Source organism: Eleutherodactylus coqui, chromosome 8, assembly GCF_035609145.1.
Source record: "Eleutherodactylus coqui strain aEleCoq1 chromosome 8, aEleCoq1.hap1, whole genome shotgun sequence".
Lineage (NCBI taxonomy): Eukaryota > Metazoa > Chordata > Amphibia > Anura > Eleutherodactylidae > Eleutherodactylus > Eleutherodactylus coqui.
This window is the reverse complement of record NC_089844.1, coordinates 82,277,664-82,296,889: the sequence shown is the minus strand read 5'-3', so window position 1 is coordinate 82,296,889 and position 19,226 is coordinate 82,277,664. Positions and strand designations below refer to the sequence as shown.

Below are 19,226 nucleotides of genomic sequence, written 5' to 3'. Positions count from 1 at the left end.
TCCCTCTTAAAAAATAAATATGGTAATTTAAATGCATTTCCTGTAGATTCCAGGAGGTGTCACTAAAGGACTGTTTAAAGCAAAGAACTAAAAAGTTGAAGCCGTATTACCAATGTGTTAGAATTCAGTATTGTATCAGCGTACAAGTTGATAAAAAGTTTGTGAAAGGTTTACCTAAATTATATTAGGACCTACTTAAATAGATTATAGCTAAATATTTAAACGGTCACCTACGTTTAGCCCTCTCTATTAGCTAGCTTATGGGCTGAATATAGGTGACCTGTGGAGTCCAGGGATGTAAGTGTTAAAGCTACCTCCACCTTCATTCCCCCAGTATCAGCGCTGGAAGCCAGTGCTCAAGGTGTTGAGCGTCATTGCCTAGTAGTTCCCCCGTTATAAAATTAGCCCAGGTGGACTACTTAGTAGCACCGCGCGGCGGCTTCCAGAGCAGACACTGGGATAAAGACGGGTAAGGTAAGTATAACATTTGCATCCTCAGACTCAGTGCTTCACCTACTTTTAGCCCATAAGCTTAGCTTATAGTGCTATAAGTAGGCGACAGAGTCTCTTTAAGCACAAGATTAAGAAGCCTAAAGCATAATGTTGCAACCTGACTAATGCTCCCTCTAGTGGTCAGCAAATCCTCTGTCATAAAAAATGCAGAAGAGGATAGGAACATCCGATGCAAACACAGTATAATGGGTCTAAAATTACAAAAAGTCTATTTTTAGTACAAGAGAAAGAAAAGACTTTATACCTCCTGGGGACGTCTTGTGAAGATATTGGTCATCATAAGAAGCATTCTCGTGGTTTATTTCTTCTGAAACCATGAAATAAAAAAAAAAAATAATGCAATGACATTAGTGCCGATTGACAATCATCTGTATAGTCAGGTAGCAGGAAACACACCTCATGTCTCATCGGGCTGCTGTTCTATTTATTATGATGCTCCTTCTACTCAAATCGGCCACGGTGTAGAAGCACCGGCGGCCACTACAGCTTCTGCTCCCACCCTTGTGTATCCTGGCACTGACAGGTAACCCCCACCGATCAACTACTGCTGACTTATCACATGGAAAATCTCTTAAAAGGGGTTGTCCCGCGGCTAAATCAAAAATTTTTTTTTTTAAACATACCCCCACATTGTGCAGAGTTAAAAAGCATCCCTTTGTTATTTAAAAAAAATAAAAATTTGCTTACCTGGATCCCCGTTCTGCAGCTTCTTCCTTTCTTCTTTCAAAGATGGCGCCGCTGGTCTTCTCCCACGGTGCACAGCGGGTCTTCTCCCATGGTGCACCGTGGATTTTCTTCTCCAGTCTTGCGTTCCACTGCAGATTACAGCCACCTCATTGGCTGATCGGCATCACGTGACGGAGGCGGAGCTACGATGACGCGGAGAAGAGGGAGGAGCCAGGACGCCGCTCGTAAGCCCGGACACTGCCAGCAGAGGATTCTTATCTGCGCAAGCGCCGACTGTTGCGGCGACCAGAGAAGAAGGCTTCAGTCATCGCCATGGAGACGGGGACGCCAGCGCCGGAGGGGGTAAGTGTATAACTTCTGTATGGCTCATATTTAATGCACGATGTATATTACAAAGTGCATTAATATGGCCATACAGAAGTGTATAACCCCACTTGCTTTCACGGGACAACCCCTTTAATTCTACAGCCAACCCAATCCACTAGTGAGAGTAGTAAGGCTGTCGGGTAATTGGCACGCATATATTGAAAATGAGGAGCAAAAGTAAAAGGTCCTTTACACACGCCAACGATTGGCTATGAACATTTGTCTGAATCATTGCCGTGTCTGAAGCCAACAAATAAGCAAATGCTCTTTTGTTGGGTGATTGCATAAACACACCCTAAAAGACATTTTAAATAAACCCCAATATCATTTGTCAGCACTTGTAATGTGGCGCACATTGCCCTACAAGTGCTTTAACTCTTGCCGATTTTCTGTCGGGCTGATTGGCACTTGATTAGGTTCTTTTACATGGGACAATCCACACTAAAGTATGATCAATGATCGCTCTGACATATACAGTTCTATTATTGTCAGCAGCACATCTGTACAGAGAGGGGTGCTGCCAACAGCAGACGATTCTTGGTGCCACATAAAAGATGCAGTCATCCGACCAATAAAGCTGTGCTTGTTTATCGTCCCGCAGCTGGCACCTTCACATAGGGCAATATTCGGGTGAATGAACCTCCAGACGAATGTCAGTTCCCGATCATCTGCTTGTGTAAAAGACCCTTAAAGAGTAACTGCACCTTTTACAAACTTTTGATATGTCAGAGGGCCATGCCAAAAGTTTGATTAGTGGGGGTCGCAGTGCTAAGACTTTAGCTGATAAGAGGCGGCTACAGCGTTCACCCGAGCTCTGTGCCGCTTCAGCTGTATTTTTTGCTTGCCGGCTTCACTTTGCCACTAAAAATGGACGCATAGAGGTCTATAGACAAATATGCATCCGTCTTCAGCTGCCAAGAGGAGCCAACAGGAAGCGAAGACCGCTGCAAGGGCACATAGCTTGGTTGAGCACTGCAGCTGCCTCCGTTTCAGTAATCAACAGGACTTCCACTGATCAAAACTTTTGACACATCACTCAGACATGTCAAAAGTTTGTAAAAGGTGCAGTTACTCTTTTAGCCTGGGTTCACACAGGGTGGATTTGCTGCGGATTGCCGTTGCATATCCACACTGCGGCAAAACTGCTGCATTTGCAGTGCAATGCAGCACAAATGAGTTTTGCAAAAAAAGCTGTTCTCACAGGGCGGATTTTTTCCGCACAGCCGCAGTCCGGAAATGCAACTGCGGCGCGGTTTTCAAAGATGCAGCATGTCCATTCTTCTGTCTTTTCCACAGCGTTTTTTGTCCATAGACCTCTATGGACGCAGCAAAATCCACGGCAAAAAGTAAAAACCGCTTGCGGATTTTTCCGCAAGAAAATCCGCAGGATAATCTCTAGCCAAAACTAACCTTTGAAGCGGTTTTGCCGCAGAAGCATTTCTTCTGCGGCAAAACCGCAACGGAAAAACCGCAGCAAATCCGCCCTGTGTAAACCCAGCCTTAGTGGGAGCCTGAAATTCTGCTTTAAGAATGTAAAAATCACCACTGTTCACGATGTCATATTGGGATCCAAGCAAAGAATATTACCGATGGTGTTACTGTTCTCGTCATTGATCTCTAGGGTATTTTTCGGAGGCGGCGATGGTGGCAGCGGGGCTTTCCTCTTTGTCCTCCTTAGAGAAGAGTTAGAGAAGGATGATGTCCCGCTGAGCTGGAAAGAGCCGGTTCTAGACCTGTCAAACTCAGCAAATGACTGGAAAGAAGCATAACGAATCGAGTTAATGTGGGTGAATTGGCATAATGTCATATTTCAACATGTTCACTAGATGCTACATACATGTTTAACAAGGTTTTCCCAGTCTCAAATATTGATGACCTATCCTTAGGGCAGTTCAATAATTTCAGATCATCAGTGTCCAACTCTCAGAACCCATGACAATCAACTGTTTAAAGGGTTTGTGCCATTTGGGTGAGTGCTGCGGCCTCTTCATTGTATACCATGCACTGCTCTGTATACCATACAGCGGTGGTGCCTGGTGTGGCAGCCCAGTGCTGTTCACCTGAATGGGACTGCAGATGAGCTATGTGACCGATGAATGCGATGTCACGGGCCCGAAGAATACTAGAGTGCCACGGTCTTTTCAAACAGCTGATTGGTGGGGTGCTTGAAGTTTAACAGATTCCATATTGATGACCTAAGGATAGGCTATTATTCTTCAAGTCCTGAGTGGCTGAGCCCCCACTTACGTCTTTGGACTCGCCTGATTGGACAGGTGCTGTATTCAGACACAGTACGAATGCAAAGGTGGACACACATGTACGCAGCGCTCTCCATTCACTTCTGTGGGATTAACGGAAACATCCCATGCTTAACAGTTTTTAGAACTCCCATAGAACAGAATAGAAGGAGTTGCACACATACAAGCCCATTTCTGCATTTACTTTCTGGATGCCATGGCCACCATAGCAGATTGAAAGGAGGACACCTGTTTTCAACATAGGTGCTGGTCCCAGAGGTAGAACCCAGATCTATCAGAGATGTAAGGTATATCCCATGGATATACCCTATTAAATGGTATGTCTAACCTTGCAACAATTTTTTAAGCAATGTTTAAAACAGTCCTGAAGGTTGTATGAAGCACCTATGCAAACGTATGTGTCTCCATGGTTACAGATTACTGTGTGTAAACAAGTCACAGACAGAGGACAGATCAATTTAAAAATCCCTGCCAGCCACCAAACTTACTGGTATACCAATACAAGGACAGGCATAGGCATCATACTCCACAGCATGCCCAAGGGCAGACTGCGATATGGAGGAGCATTGCGCAGGTGACATATACTGATGAACAGCTACTTACATGCCTACAACACATTGGAGGAGGGGCAGCTTAGTATTACACTTGCACATAGATGAGGCATGGAAAGTATACCATACCAACTGATACTTGTAATGAACCGTGCAGGCTTACAGCCGATTAATGATGCCAAATACTATTCAGCCTGGTGGGCCATTCTGAACCTCACAAATGAACCACACTGGCACTGCCAGCCCAGACTCCCCCAGTATTTAAAGCAAAACTGCTTACTGCAGAAAAAGACTACCAAAAAATACAAGGTATCGGTTAATATTTTGGCCAAAATCCGCAAGCTCACAACCCACGTCAAGGGTCCTCGTTATCTTGTGAGTCCCTACACTAATGTTACAAAAAAGGGACATATCAATTCAAAAGGTATACAAAAAGGTGCCAGTCTATTCTTGCCCTTGTATGAGTATACCAGTAATATGGTTGCCTTCTATGACTTTTTGAATTGATATGTAATTTTTCTGTGATTTCCTTGTGACGTTAGTGTAGGGACTTGCAAGATAATGATGACCCTTGCATATTTTGACCAAAATATTAACTAATAACTCGTTACTTTTCGGCATCTTTGGCAATAAACAGTCTGGCTTTAAATACTTGAGGAGCCCTGGGTATTAGTACCGGTGGGGTTCACGTTCTAGCTGCAGGCCACCCACTTGGTTGAATCATACGGGGCATTATTAATAGGCTGTAAGCCTGCATGGTGCACTACACACATCAGTTGGTCTACCACTAGAGATGAGCGAACGTACTCGGATAAGCACTACTCGTCCGAGTAATGTGCTTTATCCGAGTATCTCGCCGCTCGTCCTGAAAGATTCGGGGCGCTCCGCTGCTGACAGGTGAGTCGCAGCGGGGAGCGGGGCAGAGCGGGCGGGAGAGAAGGAGAGAAAGATCTCCCCTCCGTATCTCCCCGCTCTCCCCTGCAGCTCCCCGCTCCGCAGCGCGTCCCGAATCTTTCAGGATGAGCGGGGAGGTACTCGGATAAAGCACATTACTCGGACGAGTAGTGCTTATCCGAGTACGTTCGCTCATCTCTATCTACCACCCTTTGCATGCCTTATCTATGTGCAAGTATAATATTAAGTAGCCACTTCCCCCAATATGTGGTCGGTAAGTGAGTGGTTGTTTAACTGTATTTTGCACCTTTGCAATGCTCCTCCATATAGTAATCTGCTTATCTGCATAATGAAGTATGTGGTTCTACACCTGCCTTTGTATTTTGTATCAGTATACCAGTAAATAGGGACACCTTTGTGATTTTAGACTACTGTGTGTAGTCTGATCCTGCAGTCATGCATTACTCGGCTCTTTTTAATTGCCTATAAGCAGCCAAAGCCATGAATAGGTGCTAAATAAAGGATTATTATAGCATGAAATGCTGAAAGGCAAAAAGTGCATTAGACTGCATGAACATATAAATTAAAGCCCGTAAATAGTAATAGTAATGACATGCCTTGTCTGATTCATCAACACTGACAGATTTCATGACACAAGACGAGGTTCGGATCTGCCCCCGGTGTATTTCATTGGAGGCGTTGTGGGGCGGGTGCATGGGCGGCAGTGGAGCTCTGCGTTTCTTTGGTACATCAGAAGGCAGTGTGTTGGAGTCATAAGACTTGGTGACCGTATTCGCCCTCATCACATGTTGTGGTCTTGGCTTATTGAGCAATGGAGTGGCTGGTGCACTTGAGGTCTGGACAGAGGATGGAAGTACAAGTGGATTAGTAACATAAGAGATAGGAGGGTTTAGAAAATTTCACTTTCCTGAATGACAAACCCAAATCTGTCCATCCGTTCCCTCTAAATACAAATATACTGACTAAAAAAAACCTTGAGTAAAGAAGAATAAATTATGACAAAAATATATATATTTTAATATGCAATAATCAGACTAATTGGTTAGCAGTGTTAATATCAAAAAATATTCATTAAAGTTTTTCTAAGTCAAACGTGAGGCCTACAATGGCGGAACCTGATGTTCAGAAGAAAGAAGTCATTTCACTTCTAAAAGCAACTTGTTTTTCTAACCCCTTCCCCCTTTGTGATGTTCCTGTATGTCACAGAGGTGTAGCCTAGCCCGCTACATACCGGGTGGGTTCTAGCTGTTTTTGACAGCTGACATCTGCCGCAAACAGTTCCAGCCAGAGCTAGCACCGATTATGGCTGTTTGATAGCTCACTTGCAAAGTCAATCCTCAACACAGCATATAGACTGTCAGCCAGTGGGGGCCCCACTCCAACTCACTATCCTACCTCCACCCCCAAGATGCGATCACGGGGGTTTCCAAGTTTGCCATGGCAGCTCTGAGCTTAGTGAAGGTTCCAAGAGCTGCCATTTATTTTACAATATTAAGTTCTGCCTGTGGTATGGCTTAATATGTGAACGTGAAAAATACAATATACTGCAATACTGAAGTAATCAAACAATTGTAAGGTCTCATCCCTGAAGGGGACAAAAAAAATAGTGCAAAATGTACGTTGAATAAAATGTAGAAAAAAAAACAAAAAAAAAACTTTTCCTATCTTTTCCACAAAACAATATCAAAAAGCAAGTGCCATTGTCGTATATGAAAAAGCCCAAGCTATCACAAGTATTGCATTATTTATCTCACAAAGTGAATGCTTTAGAAAAAAAATTGAATTGTCTGACTGACAGTAAACATCTTACATGCAGCATTCTTTGCCTAAAAAAAAAAAAAACACTGCATAAAAAAAACAAAGAAAAAGGTGCCTTTTTTTTGGGGGGGGGGAGGGGGACTGTGCATGACACCAGCCTGTGAATAATTTCATGTAATTTTTTTTGTATTTTCCGTTTTCTTTAAAGGGTTCATTTTTTTCTGCAGGTTCTTGATACAGTCTTTTGAGCCAATGCCAAAAGTAGATCCAGGGTTGTTAATCTGATTTTTTTCTTGACAGGTTATCCAAAAATCACGGACAGCCTACTTTTTTTTTTTTTTTTAAATAAACAAATTCGAAAACCCTAATCAATTAAGAAAATGATAAAGGACACTTGTATGCAGCTCAGAATACTGATAGGAACACATTATTAGCATAGCTTCAATAAAATCATGGAAGCATCAATTTTATTTTTTATGGACACTGGAAAAAAGTGTCCTATTTTTACATACTGCCCACAAATATTATGATTGGTTGGCAACTGAGAGGATCCAGCAGGAAGGGAAGTAGAAGTCCTTTCCTTAGATTTTCCATCCCTTTCATATGTATGTCTGGCTTTGGCTTAAAAAATATCATGAAAAACTGCCACAAAACTGCAGATTTTTCCAAACAAAACCGCAGTGTGTGAAGCCACTGTAAGAGGCCCCCTGCAGGGTTAAGAGGATGTCAAGGGGTTCCTGCAGCAGAGGGAATATAGAAGTAGGAAAGGGGGAAAAAAGGATGGAGTGGAGCAACCCTGGTGTCAAAAAGCCTGAAGTGAGGAACCTGTGATTAGGTAGCATGGATAAAATAAAGACAACGTTTTTCTTAGGAAGGTGCAGCCCACCAAGAAATGTTCTATCCATAAGGTGAATGTGTAGAATTGCTGGCAAAGAATAAAAAACAAAAAAATATATATAATTTTTTTTGGAGGGGTGACTATGGCGCCACCTTCAGACAAAAGACGACTGTCATATGTATTTGCCAAAAGAAGAAGTATTAGTTTATTAGTAATACCAGCTTGTAAACATGTTTCGAGGTAGGTGAACCTCTTCCTCAGTACTTGCTCAAGATACGCTACATGATTCCATTTAAGAACGTGAATAGGATAGGAATTAATAGATGGAAAGTGGTACATGGTTTAGGTATGAAGCAGAAAGTAGTAAAATTTTTGAGAAACTGGAAGAAGTGAAAAATAATATTTTATTATTTTTCACTTCTTCCCATTTCCCTTAAATTTTTTCTACTTCCTGCTTTTCTGCCCAATGAGAAAAAGTAAGTCGGAGCCATCCTCAACCTGGCTTCTGTAAAGCACATGTCAAGGGTTTCGTAAGTGAGGTCGGTCCTCAGTAAAAACTACTCGTGTGCACATGAACAGAGACAGATGGGGACTATGCAGGCCTGCTAGTCCCATTACACCAGTTTGAAGGACACTAGTAAAGTTTGTGCTCGAACACTTAGGAAAAAGACTGGGATTTTACTGTATATGAGCCAAAGACTTTTGGACACTTTGAGTGCTTGTATTTCTGCTAGTTGCAAGTAAATTCTTGGACAAAACTCTGTTTAACTTTGGACTGTGTGTGGCAAACCACAGTCACCGAATTGGTACTTATTGTTGAAGTATCCTTTGTTGGTTGAAGTATGTTAATGATATTGTGATCACTAACTGTAAACAGCTGGATGTATATACGAATTGTTATTGCTAGTTAGCTGTAGTCAGGACTGTGTAACAGAGTCGTTAAAGTTAACTAACATTTGCAAATATTCTCTAACATTTCTTTACAGTAATAAAAATTCATGTTTTTGTAAGTTCGGTGTCCACCTCATATCCTGGTAACTGTGTCGCCTACCACCCATAACGCCACTACCCTCAGAACTTGTGCAGTGACCTACAGCTTTGAAAATGGAAGAGGAATAATATAATCTTCCTGCAGCCTCTCATATTTAGTGAGTTAATGTGGGAGGCGGAGCAAAATACCAATTGAGAACATCCAATATGATTTTCCTAGAACTATTACCTGGTCTCGTTTCTTTTTCGTACTTCTGCGGAAAAAGTTGAAGAACCTCTTTTCATCGTTGGGTTTTATTTCCAAGTTCTGACAAGACTCTGTAAAATATACACAGACAATATAGAATATATTTAGGTTAAACATCTTGGAGCAGACCCCAACCGCAGTATATGCAGCATGTAAATAGTGATGTACGGAGATGAAAGTCAATTTGTACATACACAATCTTGAATTAAAACGAAAATTAAGTCTGGATCCGGAGTACTTGCCTTGTAATGGCGATGGTCTGATCTCTGTTGGAGATGTAGCTAAAATGAATTAAAATAATAGTTATGTTTCAGAAATTATTGGATCACCAGTAATAGTTGTTTGTATTTTACAAATTCTAGCATTTTTATGTAAATTTTCCCAGAAGTCTTCGAGCTGTGTTTTGTTTCTGCAATTAAGGGGTCAGTTTCCATTAAATAATGGTGAGACACCTCGTGACCGGGTTTGAAGTGTTTTTCTGTCAACGGAGCCATGGATGTGGTCGCATGGTACATACAAGTCAATCGAAGCCGCTGGGCTCTAGACTCTGCATACACTGCCCAAGTTAAACACATGGCCCACATGGAAATTCATCTCGCCATTCTTAAAGCATCCCATCCAATCTGTCACAGGGTTCTGTGCTGATAAATTGTCTTTGGACATGTTTACCCGGCAAAATCCATGTCGGAAAGCCTTGGATTTCTACTACAGATTTGCATTTACAGACAGTGTGCATCTGCATGTGGATTAGCACTCAATCCTATACAGAATCCACATCAATTTCAGATGTGCTGACGCAGCCTTTGAGTTCCAGAAGCAAATTGCATAAGGCTGATAGAGCTCTATCAATACTTTTAAATTTCCTTAAAAGGGATTTTCTGCCCTTCTTTTAACTGATGACCTATTGCTCTGGATAAGTCATCAGTAGTTGATGGATGGGGGTCGACCACTCGGGATCCCAATCCATCAGCTGATCGTCTGGTCCGCTGTCACTGCAGCAGGCCGGATGTTGTGATCAGTGGACAGTAGAGGAAGTAAGAGCACTGGCTTCACTCCCATTGAAATCAGTGGGAGCGCCACACTGCTATTCTGCTTCCTGCCCAAGACAGGATGCTAGTAACAGGAAGTGGAATAGCAGTGCGGCGCTCCCACGGATTTCAATGGGATTGAAGCCACTGCTCCTACTTTATCTCCTGTCTACTGATGGCGATGTATGGCCCACTGTACTGGACAGCAGATCAGATGATCAGTTGATGGGTGGGGATCTTGAATGGTGGACCCACTGTCCATCAACTACTGATGACCTATCCAGAGGATAGGCCATTAGTTGAAAAAGGTAAGAAATACCCCTTAAACAAAGGTTTAAGAAATGGGTACTGCAGTTCACAGACAGCAGGGAGGTAGACAGGGTGTGCAGAGATAGCAGATGCACCTGGACCCTGGTGCCTGAGAGGCCCAAATGACTCTGTACCACATATGAAGACAGTATTATAATACATACCATGTAGATCATGAGGTTATTATTATAGGCAACGTTCAAAGAGGGGCACAGCTTTTTTGCTACTGAATGACGAGAACATGTGCAGTACTCTTCTCTCCAGCAAAAGAAAGGTTGGTCAGTTGACACATGGATCATGAAAAGGGTATAGAAGCACGTACGGCAAAAACCCAACACCATTTTATCGTTGTTTTGAAGTCCTTTTCATTTTATGGATGGTGTGCACTGTGGGGCTCAGGAATAGACTGCTATTTTCCTTCCCCGTTAACAAAGGCTTCCTCCATTTATAATAAACCCATGAAGACAGTTTTTACCTTTGCTTTGATCCATTGCATACAGCTCCCGTAAGCCAAGCTCGTTAAGGGACTTCGTTATATCGAGATGCTTTTGGGACTGATAATCTTGAAGCAATATCGTAGACCGAGGATCAAATTCACACTTATTACAAATGGAAGGAATGAGATCTAGAAGTGCGAGAAAAGGGCTGACTCTCATGACGGTCTTCTGTGTTCTTCGGTAGTTAATGACCACTCTGACAGTTTGCTGAAAGGAAACAAAGAAAAGTTATTCAGCAGTCTTTGTAATTCCAGAAGCACAAAGCTCAAATTTATCCAATAGCTGGAGGAAGTCTCTTTAGAAGTTAATTATCATTTGTGAGATGCTCTAACACTGGTAGTTGTTTCCCACTAGTACAAAGTAACAGCCCCAACTAATCCAATATCGCAAATCTGAAAAATACTATTTGGGAAACTAATAAACTACAAAAGCAGCAGTCAATGCAGGCAGCAGCTGCATCAGCAAAAAAAAAAAAACTTTACAATAAAATTGGACTGCCTTATCTCACTTCTATTTGATCTGCATGCTATACAACTGAATGGTCACTTTATTAGAGACCCCCATCTAGTATTGCATTGGACTTCTTTGGTCTTCAGAACTGCAGGAAATCGTTGCGGCATAGATTCCTCTAGGTGTCGAAATTGTTCTGCAGGAACATTGCTCCATGTGGACAGAATAGCCTCTTGCAGTTGCCACAGACCAGATGGAGGTAGTGATATGTTGTAAAGGGCTGACAGGAAGGGGTTATCGACTCATGCCACTTGTCCTAAATTCTGACCCTGCCATCAGCATGGTGCAACAAGAATCTGCATTCATTTGACCAGGTGATGGTTTTTCCCTGCTCAGTGATCCAATTTTTGTGCTCTTTTGACCTCCATAGTTTTGCCTTTCTGCTTCTCTAGGACACAATGGTGCTGGAACTGGTCGTCTGGTCTTATAACCCATCTGTGCTAAGGAAAGACAAGTTTTGTGTTTAGACAGACTATTCAACTGCAGTTGGCTAGTCTGTGCACCCTTTGCTTGTTAGAATGGTTCCTGACATCCTCCTTTGACCCCTTGCATTGTTGACTTTTTTTCATCTACAGGATCTCCTTTCACTGGATTTTTTCTCATGATCACACCATTCTCAGTATATTCTACACACGGTTACATGAGAAACCCCCACAAGCTTGGCAGTGTATGAAATGCTGACCCCGGCTAGTCTAGCACCGATCACCAGGGCTCATTGGAAGTCACTCAATTTTCCATTCTAATGTGGATTCACACTGAAAATGATCCACGGAGAAGTTCTACACCTGATTTTATGTTGCATTCAGGGGTCACGGGTCAAGTTTCCATAAAGGGAAGCTCCAATCCTAAAAGGGCCACAGCCTCAATATAGTGACCATTCATTGTATATGCAACCAAATACTGCATGTAGTATAGCAAATCATATACAAATGTTTCATGTGTGACATCTTTAAAGAGGTTTATACATCTGTGAGTGTTTTCACACACAAGTACTGACTTTCTCTCACATTACTGCACTAACATTTAATTTCCTCAACAGGGTATTCCATGATTAACCATTGATGACCTATCCTCAGGATAGGTCATTAATAGTTGATCAATGGAAATTCGCTCTCTGGGGTCCTCACTGATCAGATGATTGTTTGTCCTGCTGATAGCGCAGCAGGCCAGACGCCGGAAGTGCAATTGGCTTCCCTCTTATTGTAATCAACGGGAGAACTGCCTCCTATTATTACACTTCGGGCTCTTCATTTCGGTCAAGGCTAGAGATGAGCGAGCGTACTCGGTAAGGACAGATACTCGAGCGAGTATCGTCCTTACCGAGTACCTGCCTGCTCGCCCGCAAAGATTCAGGTGCTGGCGGGGGTGAGCGCTGTGTTGCAGGAGTGACTAGGAGGGAGCGGGGGATCTTTGCGGGCGAGCAGGCAGGTACTCGGTAAGGACGATACTCGCTCGAGTATCTGTCCTTACTGACTACGCTCGCTCATCTCTAGTCAAGGCCAAATGTCCGGCTCTGACCAAAATAAAAAGCCAGAAATGTAACAGGAGGCAGAGCTCCCACTGATTTCAATAAGAGTGAAGATGGCAATTACACTTCTGCAGCTGACAACATCTAGCCCGCTACACTGTCAGCGGGCTGAACGATCAGCTGATCTGTGGGGATCCTGGGAAGCGGGCCTCCGTTGATCAACTATTAAATGACCTATCGTGAGGATAGGTTATCAATAGTTAAAGTCATGAAATACCCCTTTAAAGAAACAAGTGTAACAGTCTAGATCGTATCCCAGTGCGGTCAGGAAATGTACTTCAGATGGCCAATTATTTTAACAGGATTCAGTCTGCAAAAGTTGTTCTTTACCCTAAATTACTATCTCCATTAAAGACTCCCTTTAACTTGGGTATTCTGGTGTGGTCAATATCCCTGACTACAAGGAATGACTGCAGATTTCTGCACTTTATGTCTGAAATATGCAAAGTAAGCAAAACACAGACTATTTGTAGCCTATTTATTCAGCATTTTCCTAGCCACATAAATCAGTAAACCACATGACGTTTGTGCCTACGGCTTGCCCCATGATCATGTGACTGTTGGAAAACACCACATGCAGACACCGGCAGACTGAGCGCTCACCTCCGGCACTGCTGGACCAGGCTTTTTGTTTTTCTCATCCAGATTTTTGGACTTGAGGACGACTCTCTCCACTTCCAGAAGTCCGATGGGCGTGTTGGGTTTATACTTGAGCTGCGTCTTATCGACTGAGATTAGGTCTATTGTGTAGGTGGATGGGTTTAGATGGTACTGTCCACAGAGGAATACGAGCAGGTCCATCATGGGTTTACTGTACAAGGAAGAGAGAAAATACTATGACAGACCAATATACATAGGTTTAAACAATACACGACTAAATAAAAGACTTTCTATAGTACTTTGAATGATTTGAATGTCCCACCAAGAGAATGCATCTCCTATCCACATGATAGAATATAACTAGATGATCAGTGGGAATCCGAACACCGGAGACTTGCTGAACAGAAGAACGGGGGTCCTGAACACAAAGGTCCCCGTAAGAACAAAAGGATGGTCACATATGCCCACCACCACTTCATTTATTTCAAAGGGACTGCTGAAGGTAGAGTACAAGAGGTCGGCTATCTCTGGCAGAGTTTATCTTTGCATTAGGGTGCGTACACATGGGTGATTAGATGGGTGTGATGAATCTGACCATAAAAAAAGAATAAATTTACCAATTTTAATACATCTGCGGCTCTCCAAGTTTTGAGAAACTACAATTCAGAGCACGCCATGACAATCTGTGGTTATGAGGGAATGCTGGGATTTGTCGTTTCAAAAGACTTAAAATGGTCACAGGATGGAGACCACCACAATACATAAATAGCCTTTGGGACATTTTATCTTGAAACGGTTTGACCCATTATACACCATCCTACCAAAACTAGTTGGAAACCAAGGCAAAAATAAAAAAAATAATATTTATTTACACCTGCCCCCACTGCTGTTGGGGAGCCATTGCATATGTTAATACATAGTGAAAAGCATACAATAGAGAATATCGAATGTCATTTGGGCCAAAGGAGGCCGCACTAACATCCAACTCCTTTTAGAAAACTCTCCGGACGTTTTCAGGATGGATGTAGGGAAATACCAGCTGAAGTGTATCCAAAGTTAGTAGAAAGTATGCCACAGAGAGTAGCTGAGGTCATTAGGACTAAGAGGAGCCCCACTAAGTATTAACATATGGAAATAAATACTACTTTTGATTCTTATTCAACTGACCAATTACTTTTTGTAGGCTAGTGCAGTTCTGATCACGAAAAACCCCACAGACAGATACTTACCTGCCATGAACGACAGTTGTTGCGAGTCGGTCCCCAGGAAGGACGACCTTTAGTTCAATGTCTCGATCGATATTTTCTTTTTGGTCCATGTTATACTGTACCGCGTCTCCTGAATCAAATGATGGTAAGCTGTCCGAGTACCTGGCTTCCCCAGGCGGCAGAGGAGCCTTGCCTTTGGCCCTTTTCCTGAAATTACAAAAATGAAGTATAAATATTAGACAAATCCTATTCCAGACATACAGCATTAAAACATGAAGCGCGATCACATATATACTGCACAGGCTGAAATTCCTGCCATGTACTGAAGAAACCTAATAAGGACAACAGTCACCTGAAATCCAAGACAGCAACATAGTTTGGTCAGAAGCGCAGATTGCCACATGAAAAAGCTCGGCTCCGTAGTGTCACAATAGCTTCAAACTAACGAGGGGGTTACCGAAAATATCATCATGTTAGGAGTTTTTATTTAAGCAATGTCCTAAAATACTCAGCAAAATAGCTTCTACTCAGAGATGCGCCCAGCAGTCATCCCAGTGATGTGCTTTTACCCCGGGCGATCATCGATCAGTGAATGGAGGCAGAGCAACGGAGACCATTCCAGCCTGACTGCCCGCCTCCATTCATTCAAAGGCGAACCACTGCCTGTTTACACACACGTCAATCTTTGTTTGATTTTTATGCCTGCACGATATGAACAACAAACGATAGGTAAATGAATTAATGTTTAGCTCATGCAGTCACTTACACTGAGCAATTATCAGATTCCCGTGATCTGAATGATAATTAATTATCCCACATAAAAGGGTCCTAAAGAGGATGTCAGCTTTGGACAATACCATTTTGCAGGGGGGAAAAAAAGGCACCCAGTAATAATCTGTCCAGCCACTCAGAGCTTACCAATCATTTGTTATCTGTGGGAAAAGTCTGCAATGATTGCCCAGTCTCCCTACAGCACTCCCAGAGGGAAAATTAGGTATTACACAGTTTCTATTGAAATCAGTGATCTGTCTGTGTAATGCACTGACATGTCTGGTCCTCTTTGTAGGCACTCTCCCATCTGGCTAATAAATAACTGTCTTATTTGGGGGACTCCCTCTTTATTAACGATTTCCTAATAGGGCATTAGAATATTGCTTTGCTAAACCAGACAATGCCTATAAAGACAAGCATGAAAATAACAGGCACCTGTATATTCAATGAACAGCAAACACTGTAAAATCTGGTGAAAAACTTCAATTCCACTTTCAGAACCCAGAATGCCAAATAAGGGAGGAGGAAGAATAACATTGTACCTTATTTTAAAATGCCCTTTGGCTTGGGTCCACGCGTTAGTAATTTGCGTGCAGTAGAATGACTTGTTAGTTGATGTTTAGGTCATGCTTAATGAAGGGAAGAAAATGGGGAAAAGTAAAAGCCACCAGGTGATTTGGATTAGTTCCAACCAAGATGATGCGCTTCAAGTAAAACGATCAGAATCAGTGAGCTGCTTTAAAGCAGACGTTCTCTGATGATGCAAAGGGATTAGAAGCAAAGGGAAAACCACCCTTTATGTAAGTAATTACTACACAGTATATTCCTCTCCCCTGCTGGAAGAGAATATACATTCTTTCCCCCTTGTGCACTACATTTCAGGATATGTTGGCTCAGAGACAAGTTAAAGGGGTTATCCCAAAATCTAAAGTTATCCCCTATCCATAGGGCAGGGAATAACTTCATGAGTGCTGGGGGTCTCACTGCTGAGCCCCCCCATCAATGCCAAAAACAAGGGTCTTGTGTCTCCCATTCTCCTAATAGCCTAGGACAGCAAACTACACCGGTTCTGCAATTCAGGAGCTGCAGAAACAGCGTGAGTCAGGCTGCATCCATCAGACTTTTATGGCATATCCTATAGATATGCTATACAAGATTCTTAGGTGAGAATACCCCTTTAACCAAACCAACTATATCTAGCAAAAATCTCTAGAACCTAAAGAGAACATTATTAATGGGCAACAAAATAATTTTGGGTCATCCAAGGAACGTCTATATTCCTGAAATGTCTAGAGGACTCCAAGAGTATGAGCAGTCTCCCCTTTTTTGAACAGTAGGACATAAACCAGAATCAATGGTGGTTCAATGATGGCAGCAGAGACTGATTTTGCCTGCACAGCTATGTGCGTACTTATCAGTACATACCAGTTACTGTGTAGGCAGCTACGGTACCATCAATGAATCACCATAAACATTAGGACCACTCCAAATGATAGAAGGGGCACTTGACAGTCACTGTTACCAGAGTCCTGCGACAAGAGCTTCAGGTTGGGAGCGTTTTGAGGGAGTCTAGATTTTAAGCAACAGCACATAAATAACAACCTAGAAAAATTGTAAGGCAGAAAAAGACCATCTAGTCTGCCCTTACATTATAAGTATATATACTTATAGCAGGCAGCTTAAATTCATTTATTATTACTTTTCCAACCTTTGCTTGAAGTTTGTTCCAAGCATCTACCATGTGTTCAGGCAAAAAAATATTTACTGACATTGATATTTTTCCGCTCAACTAATCTCAGCTTGTGCCCCTAGTGTTTAGCTTCCTAATAAAAACACTTCCCTCCTGAACCTTATTGCTACCTTTAACATATATAAAGGTTTCCATCATGTCTCCCTCTCTTTTCTTTCCTCCAGACTATACAGATTAAAATTCTTTATGTATTTCCCGATAAATTCTATTCTTGAGAGCTTCCACCATTTTATAGCCCATCTTTGGACTCCTATTTTATCAATATCTTTGAGGTTTCCAGATCTGAACACAGTATTCCAGATGTGGTTTGACCAGAGCTCTCTACACCGGAATCACAATCTCCCCCTTTCGACTGGTTATACCTCTGGCTTTGCAGCTGAGCATCCTACTTGCTTTCTTTGCTGCCTGACTGCACTAACGACTCTCTTTGAAAACTGTAAGAAACCAGAGCCCCTTAGTCAATCTCTTCTGAAGTCCTGGATAACACAGAACAGCCGATACAATACTCATTCTGATGATTGCCTCTCCCCAAGTGTATTATTTTCCATTCGGAAACAATGAACTGCAGTTTCCATTGTTTTGAATATTTATCCAGTAAGGCTAAATTGTTCTCCATGTTCAACACACCACTAAATCTGACAGTGTTTTGCACATTATTTCCCTGGAGCAGGTAATGTCATTTTTTGGTCGAAAAATCTCTCTATAGTCAGCGTCCAAAACACCACAGCACGGCTTATGACAACCATTGTAGGGATCTATACAGGGCTCATTTTACTTAATGCTAAAAATACGACCGTATTCCATATACACTCATTAGCAAAAAAGAATAATGAACCCAGATAAAAGGTCAGATTGCTTGCAGCAAAACTCGTTCTACGGTTATGTCCCAGGCAGATATATAAATGATTACACTTGTCTTCTGATTAGACACTGGGTCTTGCACCAGGGGCCATAAAAGTGCTTTCTCCGTTGACCTATAAAAAGGTTCTCAGAGGCTACTTTTGTCTAGTGGACCTCTTGGTGAGAGATCGTTGACTGCTAGACATGTCTCTATGACGCATCCAAAGAAATTTTGCAGTGTTAACAGACATTGAAAGCGGCGCATCACTGAAATGAGAGAAGTTGGATGATCCTTTTCAACAACTTGCTCGCCATCTAGACCGTTCTGACCAAGATGTTAGGAGGTATTGGTAGCAGTGTTTACATGAGAGCATGCACACATGACGAACAACCTCCGGATGACCGATACGGACCACTAGTAGAGAGGTTCGTTTGATCTGTTGAGCAAGAGTAGATCCAATAGTTTCATTGTCTGCCATCCAGACACAGAACTCTAACTCTGCCCACACTATTTCCATAGCAGAAGGAAATTTGGTGTCACAGCGCCTATTATGTTTCCTGACATTATCAATCCAACACTGTCACCTTCGTTTGCAGTGGTATCGTTAATGAGAAACTACAGTGCTACAGACTGGAACTGTGTCGTCTTTAGTGAGAAATCCAGGTTCTGTTTGGAAGTCGATGCCAGTCATGTTTCAGTATGGGTGAGCGCTTCAATCCTGCCTTTGCTATGATGTTCTGGGAAGCCATTGCATGACAGTTGGTCACCACTGGTAGTGATCGAGGGACGATAACAGTTCAGCGATATGTTCAGGACATCCTGCAGCCAAATGTGTTCCTCTCATGGCGGCTTCCAAAAGACATTCTCCGGCAGGATAATGCTCAGCCGCACACTCAGCAAGGGTGTCACAGGAATGCTTCCACAACATTATCATTGTCTTCTGTGGTATTCCAGTCACCAGATTTGTCGCCAATAGAACATGTATGGGACCATCTGGGGTGCCAACTTTGACAGTCTACAAGTTTACACAATAGACACTTCCTTGGCCTGCCCGGTCGACA

The 19,226-nt window shown here is 42.5% G+C and overlaps 1 protein-coding gene across 3 annotated transcripts in view; it reads right to left on the bottom strand.

Moving 5' to 3' along the window:
• COBLL1 (cordon-bleu WH2 repeat protein like 1) overlaps nucleotides 1-19,226 on the bottom strand; it is a 125,638-nt gene that overhangs the window by 19,494 nt on the left and 86,918 nt on the right. For all 3 annotated transcript variants that reach the window (XM_066575927.1, XM_066575926.1, XM_066575928.1), the window contains exons 3-10: nucleotides 14,825-15,010; nucleotides 13,599-13,806; nucleotides 10,936-11,164; nucleotides 9,366-9,404; nucleotides 9,106-9,194; nucleotides 5,887-6,126; nucleotides 3,154-3,319; nucleotides 758-820 (exon numbers count right to left, since the gene is read on the bottom strand). In XM_066575927.1, coding sequence (XP_066432024.1) covers nucleotides 758-820; nucleotides 3,154-3,319; nucleotides 5,887-6,126; nucleotides 9,106-9,194; nucleotides 9,366-9,404; nucleotides 10,936-11,164; nucleotides 13,599-13,806; nucleotides 14,825-15,010 — 1,220 coding nt within the window. The remainder of the gene's footprint in view (nucleotides 1-757; nucleotides 821-3,153; nucleotides 3,320-5,886; nucleotides 6,127-9,105; nucleotides 9,195-9,365; nucleotides 9,405-10,935; nucleotides 11,165-13,598; nucleotides 13,807-14,824; nucleotides 15,011-19,226) is intronic.